We start from the raw sequence: 17,149 nt of genomic DNA on the forward strand, positions 1-17,149 counted from the left end.
TCCTGCCTCAGCGGGGCTCGGGCTCAATTTCCTCAGACCTGTCTATTCTCGTCTCGGTGCCTATTCTAATCACGGGCCCCACGCTGCAACTCTGGGCAATAGCTTGCTTAGCCTCCACACCGGCCCCAACAGCGCTAAGGATGCCTGGCTTCACCCTGGGGGTGCCCAGGAGTAGACACTTCACAGGGAAAGCCAGGATGGGTTCCACAGCGGTATGAGTATCAGCGCCAGGAAACCGCAAAAGGCGACACCGCAAGGTGTCCGTCTGGTGACAGTGCGCTCTATAAGTTTACATTTACATTTACATTTAGCGCCCTGAAGTCTGAGGATGGTTTGTACTGGAGGCAGGTTCTTTTTGGTAATAAGATGCGCCGATGCATCTCTCACGGTCCTGGCATGTATTGCCGCATCAGTCTTTGTAGGTATTTCAGGTCTTAGAAGGCCTTGTGGACGACATGGGCGGCTCCTCCACATGGGCGGAGGAGCGTCGCCCCACTGCTTTCTCGCAGTGCGAGAAAAAGAAACATAAAATGGTATTTTGAATACCATTTTATGCTTCTGCTTCTCGCACTGCAAGAAAGCAGAAGTGTATGCCTGGTTGGGGGCTGGTGGGTGGGTGGTCCTTCAGGAGTCCAGGGGAGGAGTGGCTTGCCCACTCTGAGTGCACTGACTGTTTGGTTGAACTCAGGGCCGACAAAACCAGTCATACGAACTCTGCATTTCCTCTACATAGGCTGCATGCAGCCTACATAGAGAAAATGGCCTCCCCATAGACGCCTATGGGGGGTCAGCATCCTAGCCAATCACAATGTGATTGGCTTTGGGGAGGAGAGGGAGGCTGCCTGCTTCCTGTAAGTCGGCGGCACAGAGAGAGGAGACGCGACGCAGGACTGGAGGCTGAGGTAAGTTTCAATTTATTTATTTATTTTTAATTACCCTCCCTCTCCCTGTGTGACCCATTCCCGGGCGACCATCCCCCCACCCGCAATCATGCCGGCCGCGACTGGTGGACGATGCATAGTACTTGATCCTTGAATATATTGGAGCCTGTGTAGAGCTCGTTGGGTTTTATGGTCTTATCTCTTCAGACTCAGAGTATGCATCTGTGGTTGTTAGAGCATTTGCATTCTGACATTCATCTTTTTGTGTACCTGGTGGACACTATATTGCGGTGGTCTGATCTTGCGCCAACTGGTGGTCTGGTTGGGGATTAGAAGGATTCTTTGAAGAAGAGAGAGGTGCAGTTGATTCCCTTTATCACTGAGATAACAAAGGTTCAAAGGAAAGCTCTACAACAAAACTGACTCCCAATTCCTACTTTCAAAGCCGAGCAAGTTCATACTTCTGGTTTTGGGGGGGCAATGACAGGGTGCAATCTCTACCTTTAACCTTCCGAGACACTCTTGTCTGAAACAGTGGGATTGGTGCTCCCCGCAGCTCTTTGCTGTTGGGTGCGCCACTGGTAGTGAGGAACCTAGGCTCATTATAGTCAAAGAGGTCATACAACAAAAGTTCACGGCTGGTCAGCGGATACTCCAAATCTTGGGAATGACCTCACTGCTTCAGATTAATCTCACTTACAAAAATACACCTCTTTTGGTCTAGTGACAACCTCGCAGTTTCATAATTTAGTTAATACGATTGAGGGAAACCTTTTTAATTCCAGACGTGTGGTGTACCCATGACGGTTATTTGGAAATTTCAGCCACAGGAAGGCGAGTGATGGCTATTTATTGGTAATCTTCCAGGAATGGCGAGATGGAAAGCGTTTAACACGAATGTTGGGAGAGTGCTTAGAGTAACATGTCGGTCAGGCCATCCTGTTACTCTGCCAACTAGTCTTTGGTAGAAATTTGCTTTAAATGCTGGTTTGCAAAGTGTACTAATTCTGCCTTTCGCCGAGAGGATTATTTATCAAAGTGGTCAGAATCGTGGATGGCAGATAACATTGCGACTGGTGTGGTCTAGAACATATCTTTGATAGAGAAGGCATCTTGTTGGACCAGGTGCAGGTGGTTTCAGAGGTGTGTTACTCCAGCAGCTGCTTGTCAGGTACAGAGGTTGAGCAGGATGGTTGAGGAGTCAATATGATTAGGTACCTGAGCTGCTATCGAAAGTGGCCTTGTGATCAACAATTTTTGATTAATCCTGCCATGCCTCATTTAATCACATCTGTTGCCAAATTATAGTTACTGCATGGTAGGTAACCATCTTTGGGATTGTGCAGAGTTATGTTGAAAAGGGTATAAATAAAAAGAAACATATCCAAAATAAACAGAGAGAAATACAAATTGATTTGTGAATGATAAGATTGTGTATATGTTTGTGGAATAAAAGTGGGTGATTTGTATGTGCTGCTCGATGGTGGAGTGTACAATCTTGAATGCATCAATATTCAATAATGAATGCTGTGAACTGTATTTGATGTGAGTTCACCTGACTGTTTTTATTTTGATGACTTGGACCCTGGGCTTGGGTTCCACAAGAGCAGTAGATGTAGTGATGGTGAATGTGAAGCAACAAGAGGAGTTTGTTGGGGATTCAGATTTGGGACACGCAGAGAGTAGTGTATTATGAGAAATCAATGTAATACCAACAGGTGTAGTGGGAAGTTGTTTATATTTAGGGATTAAGGCATGGAAAGATGTGGCTATTTGTATGTATATTGGATGTCTGTGTTTGCTGTATCATCTAAAGGAGTAAGGCGTGCAGCAGGCTGCTTCGTCTAGTGTATGTTGTTTTCATGACTGCTACATTGGCTGTCTGAGTTCTGGTTCTTCTTTTCTCTTTGCTCGCTCATTCTGGAAAATCACGACTATGTTTGGAATCTCCGTATTGCAGTTGTATTCTATGTTGTTGATGGTGTCGGTGGCAGCGGCATGTGGGCTGGTATATTACCATCTTTCAATATACTTCTGTCTACCACACCTCATGCCTGCTTAATTATTATACAACTTAAAAGATAGTAAATATTGAGTCAATATTGTTTTCAAGCATCTCCTCCAAGATGTGGAACTTTCTTGTTCCTGGTCTGTAGTGTGCTCACCATCTCTCGGAAAGATCTCCGTGTACTTTGCTCTAATTCCACATCCATGATCCAACCCAAACTTCTGTAACACCAACATTAAGCCATAGGAAAGAAATCCAACACAATGGAGTATCATCACAGAACCATTAAAACCAACCACAGCCAATCACCTTCTGCCCCACTATCAACAGTGTAAACAATTATAACAAAGTCTGGGCAAATTTGAAAATAATGGATAAGTGTTCACTTGCAGTTGCTCACATGGTCGCACTGCAGACGTGACTATTGCATGCTCTCCACCTTGCACGTATCAGGTTGTCTTAGGCATAGACTCTTCACACAATAACATTTATGACTTCCTTCTCCCGTGATCCTTCTTGCAGGTTCTTCATTTATGCTTAAGACTTCCCTGCTAGCATCTGCTTTTCACCCTTGCCACTTCTGCTGATGGCTCTCTCTACATTGAACATAAGTATGGGGATTATCGATGTGAAGATGGTTGGAGCTTTGAATGGCATGTAGGGCGGAGAAGCCTCCTGTGACTGGCCACTGACCCTCTGTTGGAATGGGTAGCCTTGGAGGGGTGTGCATCGTCCGCTTTGTTGTTTAATGACTCTAGGATATAGCAAGATGCCTCTGCAGGAGTTTGTATGACTTAGGATCTTCAGGCTAGGTTAGATACAGACAGGGACCTGCAAAAGAAAAGGTGAAACACGACCCTACTGCAAAAAATAACATGTGGAATGCAGGAATACCTTTTCATGCAGTGGTTAAGCAATGTCAAACATGTTTAAGGCATGTGTGGCTGTAGAGACGCATGCCCTGCATACTTCTGCGATCTAGTGTTGGGCCAGGGTGTTTGCAAGTTGTTTTTCTTTGAAGAAATCTTTTGAGTCACAAGGTATTGTGACTCCTCCTCTTGTTGGTAACGCGCATGGGCATTGACTCCAATATTAAAAAGTTATCCTTAAGCCGTTAGGCTCGGACATGTGCTCCAGATCAACACCATTGGTGCTCTACTTAGACTTGACAGTTCCTCTTCTTCCGTCTGTATTTTTTTCCGTTCCCGTTCCTTGAACTACCACCTTGGGTCGACTTCTGGGCTCCATTGCTCCAAGCAACTCTCTGGTTGCTCGGTCTCTTGTAGTGCTCGCCCTTCAGGGCCTGTCTCACGTCCTTCACTTTTCTACAATGCCTCGACTCTGATGGAACGGACACGCTTCAGATACTGTCCTCGCTGTCATGCAAAATACTCCTGGACCATCCCCACCAGGTCTGTAACCTCTACCTGTGTATTTTCATCCTTGTTATCGGATGAGCACTGAGATAAGGGACTCCACACTCGTCCGTAGCCTGTGCAGGTAAGAGCGGTGGGGCCGGGTGAGGGGGGATTTCGACAGACGAGGAAACATTTTATACTTATTTAATTTTCCCTTGTGGTCGTCTGTAAAATCCCCCCCTACATGGCTCCACCGCCCCACCGCTCTTACGTGCATGGGTGGCTTCTGTCGACACTGCATGTCCCTTGTCCTTTCCATAGTGATCTGAGCATGGCTTTTGCCTGTGTGCTATTAAAGTGCCCTGCTGCATAACGTTAGATCCACCAACCTGCTGTGCATCCTCTCAACTTACCTTACTCCCACTGGCCTAGAATGCCCTGCCACACCTATGACATAGCCCACCCAGCTCCACTGAGATCCCCTGCACTCCGACAGCATCCCCAGAGCACTCACTTTAATTGATAGTTCATTGCAGGTACCTGACCGCTTTTTCTTCTCGTCTTTGCCTTCACCTCTTTTTGGAATGGAGTCTTGAGATGTCCCTACGTATTTCTCAGGCCTGAAATATGACTTTTCCACAGGGCCTCTTATTGGCCCTCCTCTCTAAGCTGGATTACGTGTGGTTGTCGTGCTCAGTGCTCTGTAACCCTAGGATCCTGTGTGCTAGAGAGTGTACCGCCTGTCTTTGAAAAATGTAATAGAACAATAGAAATGAGTGTTGTACAACAGCAAACACCTTTACAAACAACCAAATGTATTTCCCAACTCCAGGGTGTGTTCATTACCAGCCTGCCTTCTGTTTCAGGAGTCATTTTCATGCATTAGGTCTACATAGTTTATATACACTGTTGTGATTTGTTAGACAAAATAAGTGAACTCCTGGAAAAGTGCACACATTTTCAAGTCCGATGAGGTCCCTCCCAGCTTGTAATTGAACAATTTGGTAAACCCCAAATTTCATGATGTGACCCCAAATAGGTGTCATTTTACGCTCAGAAGGCCTTGAAGTTAGGAAGTTGTACTCAAACAAAATATTTCTAGTATATAGTCATTGTAGTTGAATCTTTATATAGATAAATAGTTTGTGATGTCCGTTATAGTACCTTTGTGTACATAGTGGTAACAAACTATATATATCTCGGATAGCTATTTGTATTTCCAAGGTTTGGCTTCAGGAGTGCAATATAAAGATCACCCCAAAACATCATCAACTCTGCATCACAATTTACGCCAAGTCCTTCCAATATGTAAATTAATGTGTGGAAATTTGAGTCTCAAATCCGAAAGAATGAATTGTGGTTTCCTTTCCCAGCAGAGGTGATCTGAAGCCGTTCCTACCCACTGTGGCGGATTACTTGGTGCTTTCGAAGATCCGTAGCGCCTTAGGCTTCGAACAATGTGAGAAGCACTTTAGCGGGGCTGCGCCACTTGCAGTGGAGACACTGGAATTCTTCCTGGGGCTCAACATCACTCTGTATGAAGCATATGGGATGAGCGAGACCACCGGCCCGCACTGCATGTCCGGCCCCCAGGTTCACAGACTCCGAAGGTAAGTCACACATCCAAGGCAGGTGATTAAACAAGCATCAACATACTAAAACACTGATTCTTATTGGTCCCAGAGGATTCTGTTCAATTTTATTCTTATTGGTAATTTATGGTGAGCAAATCTCAAGCCTAGCCAGAGGGGGTCGTGCCGCTACCCATAGAGTCTTCTAATACAGAGGTTTATGTCTCTGCAGAAGTGAAGAAGGATCACAGATACCATTAGAGGGCTTTCAACGTTTTTCTAAAAATTGAAAAGTTAGTTGTTCGCCGGAGCCCCAGCGGTGGAAGGATCTCTTGCCCGATCTAGCGTACTTAATCACAGGAGACGGCAAAGAAGGGATGATACCCCAAGCAAGGAATTACTTTAGAACCAGACTCCCTAAATTTACTACTCAGAAAAGAAGGACTTTAAACCTACTCAAGTTCCTATCCGTTTCCAGAGGCTACTGACTACCTAACTCGCAACTTAATTAAGAGTTTTACCTTACCCTGTCCCAAATCCTAACATTTTGCCCACCTCTGAGCTCAATCATTAACTGTACTCCCACTTACATAATTTTCCTATGGCGATCTCATAACCTACACCTCAATCTTCTATGAATCCATACCCCGCGGCGTACCTCCCCCACCTTCGCTAGCAGCTGCAAAACTTGAAAAATGAAACGATAATAAACCATGTTCATTAACGTTTTATTTTCTCCTACCGTTGAGTCTTGGGGGAGGGGCTAGGGGATGACAGGCACTGAGGGGGAGTGGTGATCACTGTTTTCAGTGTGCATTACGGTTTGGCCGGCCATCTCAGGTCGGCCAAACCGTCATGCGCACTGAAGCTCTCTCCAACCCAGCTGCGTTACCAGGTTGGAGAGAGCAGGCACAGGCTCCCAGTATAACTGAGAGCTCAAATCCTTGTTGCTCAGGCCAATCCTGATGCTGCTTTTAGCAGAATGAAAGTAGCGTCAGGATTGGCCGCAGTGCACTCTGGGAGCCTGTGCCTGCAGAAGAGAGAGACGCAATGTGTCGATGCAGGTAAGTGTTTTTTTATTTATTTTTTGTCTTGTCCGTCCACTCTTCCCCCACCCCTATTTGTCCCCCCACAACCTCTGCTGTATCTATACACTGGCCGCTACTGTCCTTACCTAAACCCTAACACTAGCCTTTGCCCTAGCCTAGGACCTACCCTAATCCTAGCGTAAGGACTTTCTCTTACCAGGTTCCTAATCCTAAAATTAACCCTATTCTTTTTCAAACATTTTTCACTTTTTGTTTCTCATGTTTTTCTTTGTTTATCTTCGGCCTCAAAAGAAGTTATCTGTCAAGAAAATAAAATGTGCAATATTTGGATGGGTCCAAGACAGAGACATATGCGTGTGTGGATTTATGATGTGCAAACTACGCTATCCAGCAGTTCCCCTGAGCGAAGGGTTATCACCTAATTTACCAATTGTGACATGTTTGCAAGACAGAGGTGTACCGCAGTTTATCCCCCTGTCCTTGCTGTTCACAGTGAATCAATGACCCAAAAGGCTAGATGAGGCTATGTTGAGCAAACATCTGAAAAGTAAAGTAGACCCTACAGGCCTTTAAGTGGCAGCATTATAGTATTGGTCAGAGGCAGATACATGACTTTGAGTGAAGGTAGGAGAACTATAAGAGGAGGCCTTGTAGCTGTGAATATTTATACTATTTGGGAGCGCAGCTCCAAGACATGGCTGACTGGTTGAAGGGAACATTGAGCATCAGCAGAATGGCTAGAAATAGGCTGTGCGAGGGCAGGGTATGCAGGCTAGAGCCGTCCCACCTGAATGTAACAAGAGCACACACCTGATTCCTCCAGCATTCCAAGGATAAGCGGTGTGATAGAAGGTGATCAGAATGAATGACGGCACTCATCAGTGGCATGACAAAAGTTTAAGGGCCCCCCTGCAAGATATGATGAAGGGACCCTTCACACTCACATCAGTAGGGGCTGAGGGGGCCCCCTCCAGTATGGGTAAACCTGGGTGCGCCCCGCACCGCAGGGGCTGCGAGGGCCTTTGTTACGCCCCTTATCCAGCATTCCAAGTATAAGCGGTGTGATAGAAGGTGATCAGAATGAATGACGGCACTCATCAGTGGCATGACGAAAGTTTAAGGGCCCCCCTGCAAGATATGATGAAGGGACACTTCACACTCACATCAGTAGGGGCTGAGGGGGCCCCCTCCAGTATGGGTAAGCCTGGGTGCCCCCGCACCGCAGGGGCTGCGAGGGCCTTTGTTACGCCCCTTATCCAGCATTCCAAGTATAAGCGGTGTGATAGAAGGTGATCAGAATGAATGACGGCACTCATCAGTGGCATGACGAAAGTTTAAGGGCCCCCCTGCAAGATATGATGAAGGGACCCTTCACACTCGCATCAGTAGGGGCTGAGGGGGCCCCCTCCAGTATGGGTAAGCCTGGGTGCCTCCCGCACCGCAGGGGCTGCGGGGGCCTTTGTTACGCCCCTTCTCCAGCATTCCAAGGATAAGCGGTGTGATAGAAGGTGATCAGAATGAATGACGGCACTCATCAGTGGCATGACGAAAGTTTAAGGGCCCCCTGCAAGATATGATGAAGGGACCCTTCACACTCACATCAGTAGGGGCTGAGGGGGCCCCCTCCAGTATGGGTAAGCCTGGGTGCCCCCCGCACCGCAGGGGCTGCGGGGGCCTTTGTTACGCCCCTTCTCCAGCATTCCAAGGATAAGCGGTGTGATAGAAGGTGATCAGAATGAATGACGGCACTCATCAGTGGCATGAGGAAAGTTTAAGGGCCCCCTGCAAGATATGATGAAGGGACCCTTCACACTCACATCAGTAGGGGCTGAGGGGGCCCCCTCCAGTATGGGTAAGCCTGGGTGCCCCCCGCACCGCAGGGGCTGCAGGGGCCTTTGTTACGCCCCTTCTCCAGCATTCCAAGGATAAGCGGTGTGATAAAAGGTGATCAGAATGAATGACGGCACTCATCAGTGGCATGACGAAAGTTTAAGGGCCCCCCTGCAAGATATGATGAAGGGACCCTTCACACTCATATCAGTAGGGGCTGAGGGGGCCCCCTCCAGTATGGGTAAGCCTGGGTGCCCCCCGCACCTCAGGGGCTGCGGGGTCTTTGTTACGCCCCTTCTCCAGCATTCCAAGGATAAGCGGTGTGATAGAAGGTGATCAGAATGAATGACGGCGCTCATCAGTGGCATGACGAAAGTTTAAGGGCCCCCCTGCAAGATATGATGAAGGGACCCTTCACACTCACATCAGTAGGGGCTGAGGGGGCCCCCTCCAGTATGGGTAAGCCTGGGTGCCCCCCGCACCGCAGGAGCTGCGGGGCCTTTGTTACGCCCCTTCTCCAGCATTCCAAGGATAAGCGGTGTGATAGAAGGTGATCAGAATGAAGGACGGCACTCATCAGTGGCATGAGGAAAGTTTAAGGGCCCCCCTGCAAGGTATGATGAAGGGACCCTTCACACTCACATGAGTAGGGGCTGAGGGGGCCCCCTCCAGTATGGGTAAGCCTGGGTGCCCCCCGCACCGCAGGGGCTGCGGGGGCCTTTGTTACGCCCCTTCTCCAGCATTCCAAGGATAAGCGGTGTGATAGAAGGTGATCAGAATGAAGGACGGCACTCATCAGTGGCATGAGGAAAGTTTAAGAGCCCCCCTGCAAGGTATGATGAAGGGACCCTTCACACTCACATGAGTAGGGGCTGAGGGGGCCCCCTCCAGTATGGGTAAGCCTGGGTGCCCCCCGCACCGCAGGGGCTGCGGGGGCCTTTGTTACGCCCCTTCTCCAGCATTCCAAGGATAAGCGGTGTGATAGAAGGTGATCAGAATGAAGGACGGCACTCATCAGTGGCATGAGGAAAGTTTAAGGGCCCCCCTGCAAGGTATGATGAAGGGACCCTTCACACTCACATGAGTAGGGGCTGAGGGGGCCCCCTCCAGTATGGGTAAGCCTGGGTGCCCCCCGCACCGCAGGGGCTGCGGGGGCCTTTGTTACGCCCCTTCTCCAGCATTCCAAGGATAAGCGGTGTGATAGAAGGTGATCAGAATGAATGACGGCACTCTTCAGTGGCATGACGAAAGTTTAAGGGCCCCCCTGCAAGATATGATGAAGGGACCCTTCACACTCACATCAGTAGGGGCTGAGGGGGCCCCCTCCAGTATGGGTAAGCTTGGGTGCCCCCCGCACCGCAGGGGCTGCGGGGGCCTTTGTTACGCCCCTTCTCCAGCATTCCAAGGATAAGCGGTGTGATAGAAGGTGATCAGAATGAATGACGGCACTCATCAGTGGCATGACGAAAGTTTAAGGGCCCCCCTGCAAGATATGATGAAGGGACCCTTCACACTCACATCAGTAGGGGCTGAGGGGGCCCCCTCCAGTATGGGTAAGCCTGGGTGCCCCCCGCACCGCAGGGGCTGCGGGGGCCTTTGTTACGCCCCTTCTCCAGCATTCCAAGGATAAGCGGTGTGATAGAAGGTGATCAGAATGAATGACGGCACTCATCAGTGGCATGAGGAAAGTTTAAGGGCCCCCCTGCAAGATATGATGAAGGGACCCTTCACACTCACATCAGTAGGGGCTGAGGGGGCCCCCTCCAGTATGGGTAAGCCTGGGTGCCCCCCGCACCGCAGGGGCTGCGGGGGCCTTTGTTACGCCCCTTCTCCAGCATTCCAAGGATAAGCGGTGTGATAGAAGGTGATCAGAATGAATGACGGCACTCATCAGTGGCATGACGAAAGTTTAAGGGCCCCCCTGCAAGATATGATGAAGGGACCCTTCACACTCACATCAGTAGGGGCTGAGGGGGCCCCCTCCAGTATGGGTAAGCCTGGGTGCCCCCCGCACCGCAGGGGCTGCGGGGGCCTTTGTTACGCCCCTTCTCCAGCATTCCAAGGATAAGCGGTGTGATAGAAGGTGATCAGAATGAATGACGGCACTCATCAGTGGCATGACGAAAGTTTAAGGGCCCCCCTGCAAGATATGATGAAGGGACCCTTCACACTCACATCAGTAGGGGCTGAGGGGGCCCCCTCCAGTATGGGTAAGCCTGGGTGCCCCCCGCACCGCAGGAGCTGCGGGGGCCTTTGTTACGCCCTTTCTCCAGCATTCCAAGGATAAGCGGTGTGATAGAAGGTGATCAGAATGAAGGACGGCACTCATCAGTGGCATGAGGAAAGTTTAAGGGCCCCCCTGCAAGGTATGATGAAGGGACCCTTCACACTCACATGAGTAGGGGCTGAGGGGGCCCCCTCCAGTATGGGTAAGCCTGGGTGCCCCCCGCACCGCAGGGGCTGCGGGGCCTTTGTTACGCCCCTTCTCCAGCATTCCAAGGATAAGCGGTGTGATAGAAGGTGATCAGAATGAATGACGGCACTCATCAGTGCCATGACGAAAGTTTAAGGGCCCCCCTGCAAGATATGATGAAGGGACCCTTCACACTCACATCAGTAGGGGCTGAGGGGGCCCCCTCCAGTATGGGTAAGCCTGGGTGCCCCCCGCACCGCAGGGGCTGCGGGGGCCTTTGTTACGCCCCTTCTCCAGCATTCCAAGGATAAGCGGTGTGATAGAAGGTGATCATAATGAATAACGGCACTCATCAGTGGCATGAGGAAAGTTTAAGGGCCCCCTGCAAGATATGATGAAGGGACCCTTCCCACTCACATCAGTAGGGGCTGAGGGGGCCCCCTCCAGTATGGGTAAGCCTGGGTGCCCCCGGCACCGCAGGGGCTGCGGGGGCCTTTGTTACGCCCCTTCTCCAGCATTCCAAGGATAAGCGGTGTGATAGAAGGTGATCAGAATGAATGACGGCACTCATCAGTGGCATGACGAAAGTTTAAGGGCCCCCCTGCAAGATATGATGAAGGGACCCTTCACACTCACATCAGTAGGGGCTGAGGGGGCCCCCTCCAGTATGGGTAAGCCTGGGTGCCCCCCGCACCGCAGGAGCTGCGGGGGCCTTTGTTACGCCCCTTCTCCAGCATTCTAAGGATAAGCGGTGTGATAGAAGGTGATCAGAATGAAGGACGGCACTCATCAGTGGCATGAGGAAAGTTTAAGGGCCCCCCTGCAAGGTATGATGAAGGGACGCTTCACACTCACATGAGTAGGGGCTGAGGGGGCCCCCTCCAGTATGGGTAAGCCTGGGTGCCCCCCGCACCGCAGGGGCTGCGGGGGCCTTTGTTACGCCCCTTCTCCAGCATTCCAAGGATAAGCGGTGTGATAGAAGGTGATCAGAATGAAGGACGGCACTCATCAGTGGCATGAGGAAAGTTTAAGGGCCCCCCTGCAAGGTATGATGAAGGGACCCTTCACACTCACATGAGTAGGGGCTGAGGGGGCCCCCTCCAGTATGGGTAAGCCTGGGTGCCCCCCGCACCGCAGGGGCTGTGGGGGCCTTTGTTACGCCCCTTCTCCAGCATTCCAAGGATAAGCGGTGTGATAGAAGGTGATCAGAATGAATGACGGCACTCATCAGTGGCATGACGAAAGTTTAAGGGCCCCCCTGCAAGATATGATGAAGGGACCCTTCACACTCACATCAGTAGGGGCTGAGGGGGCCCCCTCCAGTATGGGTAAGCCTGGGTGCCCCCCGCACCGCAGGGGCTGCGGGGGCCTTTGTTACGCCCCTTCTCCAGCATTCCAAGGATAAGCGGTGTGATAGAAGGTGATCAGAATGAATGACGGCACTCATCAGTGGCATGACGAAAGTTTAAGGGCCCCCCTGCAAGATATGATAAAGGGACCCTTCACACTCACATCAGTAGGGGCTGAGGGGGCCCCCTCCAGTATGGGTAAGCCTGGGTGCCCCCCGCACCGCAGGGGCTGCGGGGGCCTTTGTTACGCCCCTTCTCCAGCATTCCAAGGATAAGCGGTGTGATAGAAGGTGATCAGAATGAATGACGGCACTCATCAGTGGCATGAGGAAAGTTTAAGGGCCCCCTGCAAGATATGATGAAGGGACCCTTCACACTCACATCAGTAGGGGCTGAGGGGGCCCCCTCCAGTATGGGTAAGCCTGGGTGCCCCCCGCACCGCAGGGGCTGCGGGGGCCTTTGTTACGCCCCTTCTCCAGCATTCCAAGGATAAGCGGTGTGATAGAAGGTGATCAGAATGAATGACGGCACTCATCAGTGGCATGACGAAAGTTTAAGGGCCCCCTGCAAGATATGATGAAGGGACCCTTCACACTCACATCAGTAGGGGCTGAGGGGGCCCCCTCCAGTATGGGGAAGCCTGGGTGCCCCCCGCACCGGAGGGGCTGCGGGGGCCTTTGTTACGCCCCTTCTCCAGCATTCCAAGGATAAGCGGTGTGATAGAAGGTGATCAGAATGAATGACGGCACTCATCAGTGGCATGACAAAAGTTTAAGGGCCCCCTGCAAGATATGATGAAGGGACCCTTCACACTCACATCAGTAGGGGCTGAGGGGGCCCCCTCCAGTATGGGTAAGCCTGGGTGCCCCCCGCACCGGAGGGGCTGCGGGGGCCTTTGTTACGCCCCTTCTCCAGCATTCCAAGTATAAGCGGTGTGATAGAAGGTGATCAGAATGAATGACGGCACTCATCAGTGGCATGACGAAAGTTTAAGGGCCCCCCCGCAAAGTACACGGAGGGGCCCGCTCTGGAATTAATACGGAGAGTTCGGGGCTAAGTCCTGTATAGAGGGGGCCCACTGCAGCCCGGGCCGCCCTCCCCCACACTGCAGGTGATGCGCGGGGCCTGTGTTATGCCCCTGGCACTCATCCGTTTCAGGCAGCAATGAAAACTGCTCGAAAGCTCTACCTGACAGAGGACCTCCCGTGCACAGGAGAGGGAGCCACAGTTTTCAAGCTCTGGGGGAAAATGATTAAACTTTGGGGGATTCTTCAGTTAATTGGCTTTGGATAGTTAGTAGATTGAGTGATCCTCAAACCACAGCAGGTGGAATCCCATAAGAAACTGTCTCACTACAGGAGAAATATTCTATGAGTTATCTCTCTCTTGTTTTAAACAAATAAAGTAGATGCCAGCCGGTGTCCTAGGTCCGACCACTCCATGAACAGTTAAGAGCATTTTAAACCTCTTCCCTTTTTGCCAAATTACCCCTCTTCACAATATTCAACCATCCACGACAATGACAGGTCCAGTCAACAGTAGCGCATGCAGATGGCTATTTATACTTAAAAAGGTTCTTGGTTAGAGGCACACTTGCTCATACACTCAAAACCAGCTAGGTCACATTTCTATTTTTAAAAGATTGATACCGCAAGCCTCCAAATAGCATTAATCCTATCTATCACTAAACTACTCTTTGAAGGCAAAAAAGTATTTAATTGGGATTTTCTATCCTTAACTGAGAAAGTAATCTACTTGTTTCCATACAATCTGGATATTTTCCAAACTATAGCATTCAAATTACTATTATAATAATACTCAATTCCACCCTAGTCATCTTGGCCCTGTAAGCTGATTTGTTTGGCTCTGTGAGAAGCTCTAGACATGGGGGAACAAGAGATCCCATTCAGAACCATAATTAGGATGTGGAGAGAAGGTATTGTATTGGCTCACGTCTTTCTGTTGAATAGACTTCACATGTTCAAGAAAGCAGGCACGTCCACTGACCCTCTCCTATCCTACTCTTGGTCATAGCAGTTCAGCAGGAAGACGTGAGCCAATACAATACTTGTTTCAGACCCTTTCCTTTGTCAAACAATGTTTGCGTCTACCTGTAGGTCTAGTCACATTCGCTCATCAAATCTATTCAGTGGAAGCATTTGCTATTTCCAAATGCCAACACTCAGAAAGGCGCTCCTGTTTTTTAGATAGCGCGAAGTCCACCTGAACGTATTGGAATGCTATACATGAGCACATGTTAGATTACACATTCGTATTTTAAGCACAAGGAGATTAAATGATTTGCCCAGAATCAAAGGATGTTGAGCCGACGTTGAGACTCAAACCTGGTTCCACAGTTCCAACGTCACCAGCTCGGGCCATAATGCCACATCTCGCCCAATGTTACCTCACAAGGTGAGCTTGAGTGGATATTTTTAATACTTCCACCACCCACTCAACCCCAACCCTTCAACCCCTTAGTGAATGATCTCATCTGGATCCATATCTCTTCTTGCCTCTATTTCCCTTTCTTTGAATTTTAGATCCGAATATTAAATTACCTTTTGGCTGCCTTAATACATTACTCATTGTTCTCCTCTTACTTAATCCTTTCACGGTTCCAACTGGATTTAGGAGACCTGTTTGTCCAGCAGGGGGCCATTCTTTCCTACTAAGGTGGGCTGAGAAGGAGGTGAGAAGGACTGCGGAAATCGAAGAGAGGAGGCGTGGCTAAGGTGCATCCAAGATGGTTGTCAGTGTTTCACAAAGACTGTCTGTAGGGAAACTGTTCTTGCCATAAGAGAGAGACAGAATATAGAAACTGTATTGGAGAACAGCTGCAATAAATCAGTCAAAATTGTGACTCCAAAAAAAAATCATAACAAAAGCACCTCCCACACACGGCCATTCTGATAGAGCACAGTTAATCGAACATTGTCAATAGTCAACTAGGATGTGTGTTAGAGGTAAAAGAGCAAATCAAAGAAACATTTATTAACAAAAGGGCTGACGCGATCATTGGCTTGATGTCAAAGACCTGTGTATATTGTAAGCATCTATTCCCTGAGTGGTACCTGGAGGTTACACACCTGTTTGTCAGGTTTTATTGGTGGTAAATGGATGCGAGGTAAGCCATTCAACTGGAAGATAATGCCATGCTTCAAAGGATATGTAATTGGAGCATTTCCGAATACCTTTCCAGTGCATGTTTGCTGACAAGAATAGGTGCACAGTGTGCTGCCTCCCAGCTCCATTGAGCAATACAGCAGCTGTCCCAACTGGACACTTCATGAAAGAGGCCACACACATCCCCTGGAGGCTCAGAAGGAAGCTATTTTGATTTTAATGCCACTGCCTTTCTTAATGTTGCTTACAGTGTTGGGAAACCAGTGCCTGGCTGCAAAGTGAAACTAGCCAACGAAGATGCTGATGGAATTGGAGAATTCTGTTTCTGGGGAAGGACAGTTTTCATGGGATATTTAAACATGGAAGACAAAACAAAAGAGGTTTTTGACGAAGGTGGGTGGCTGCACTCCGGAGACTTGGGAACACTGGACAAGGATGACTTCCTCCACATGACTGGCCGGATCAAAGGTAAGAGGCAAAGAATTGCTGCTGTCTCATATTGTACCATGTCAGCATATTTTAAATTAAGCTACGTTTTTGAAGAAAATAGACTCTTACACCCGTGGAAAATAACAACTTACAATTATCTGTTTCTACTATGTGATTTTACCTAACTGTCACAACCACCAGCATATTTTAAATTCATTATTTCGGATATAGTGACATGGTGACCCTGACTACATAAGTTTTTAGGTCTCACCTGAGCCAGCGCATGCGCTGTCTCAGGCGAGACATTTTGTATACGGGATTTCAAAGTGCTACCAGCGCTGGCCTAACGCTTGCGTTCACGCGAGCGTGCACCAGCCAATCACTGCTGCGCGTGCACAACTCGCATCCTTACCACACAGCGCGTCCCGTCCTCGCGATCGCTTTCAACTTTGATCGTGATTACTTTCGCTTTCACGGCCGCGTGGCTGTTACTTTTACAGCCGGGCGTCCAATGCTTGTTTTAATTTGTTTCTCCATTTTAGGTAAAAGTGACCGGTTAATATTCCAGGGGCCGAGGGTTTTATACATTTATTGTGTTGTGTACAGAACATTTTGCCCATCAACCACACCAAAGATGCCAGAAACATTGTTTGCTTTTAATATACTCTCCAACCCAGCCCACAGACACCTGGCAGCGCACGCCTCAAATGTATTTATTTCTGTCAAGTTTGAATCTGTTAATAAATCATGCAGATGAATTATTTATATTCACAGTATATGAAGCGGCTTAGTCACACTAACCAGTCATTCAACATATTTATTTAAACACTGTGTCATGTACGACAAACATCGCAATCTCTCTCTAAAGTTTCAGAATTACTGAAATTAAATAACCAATCAGTATGGAAAAGATCATCTAAAGTTATAGTAAAAATCCCGACATCTTTTCTTTCTGTTCCAAAACTGTTGCACGCAAATAACATAACAATGTAAGGACTCCTCATGTTCCACATACATTCTGCATAATCAGCGCCAAGTTCTTCTTCTTTTAGGGGTTAGCTGCCTGGTTGTGATTTCCTGCAAGACTGATTGGATAATTCCGAAGAGACATTTTATTCTTCTATTTTCTAGATGT

At 49.0% G+C, this 17,149-nt stretch overlaps 1 protein-coding gene across 7 annotated transcripts in view; it reads left to right on the forward strand.

Annotated features, from left to right (window-relative positions):
• The window catches only part of ACSBG1 (acyl-CoA synthetase bubblegum family member 1), a 687,864-nt gene that overhangs the window by 635,554 nt on the left and 35,161 nt on the right, over positions 1-17,149 (forward strand). For 5 of the 7 annotated variants that reach the window (XM_085643721.1, XM_085643718.1, XM_085643716.1 and 2 more), the window contains exons 10-11: positions 5,621-5,857; positions 15,836-16,053. In XM_085643721.1, the coding sequence (XP_085499847.1) occupies positions 5,621-5,857; positions 15,836-16,053 (455 nt within the window). The remainder of the gene's footprint in view (positions 1-5,620; positions 5,858-15,835; positions 16,054-17,149) is intronic. The other 2 variants (XM_085643719.1, XM_085643717.1) reach the window with 1 other exon arrangement.

Source organism: Triturus cristatus, chromosome 3_1 (assembly GCF_964204655.1).
Source record: "Triturus cristatus chromosome 3_1, aTriCri1.1, whole genome shotgun sequence".
Lineage (NCBI taxonomy): Eukaryota > Metazoa > Chordata > Amphibia > Caudata > Salamandridae > Triturus > Triturus cristatus.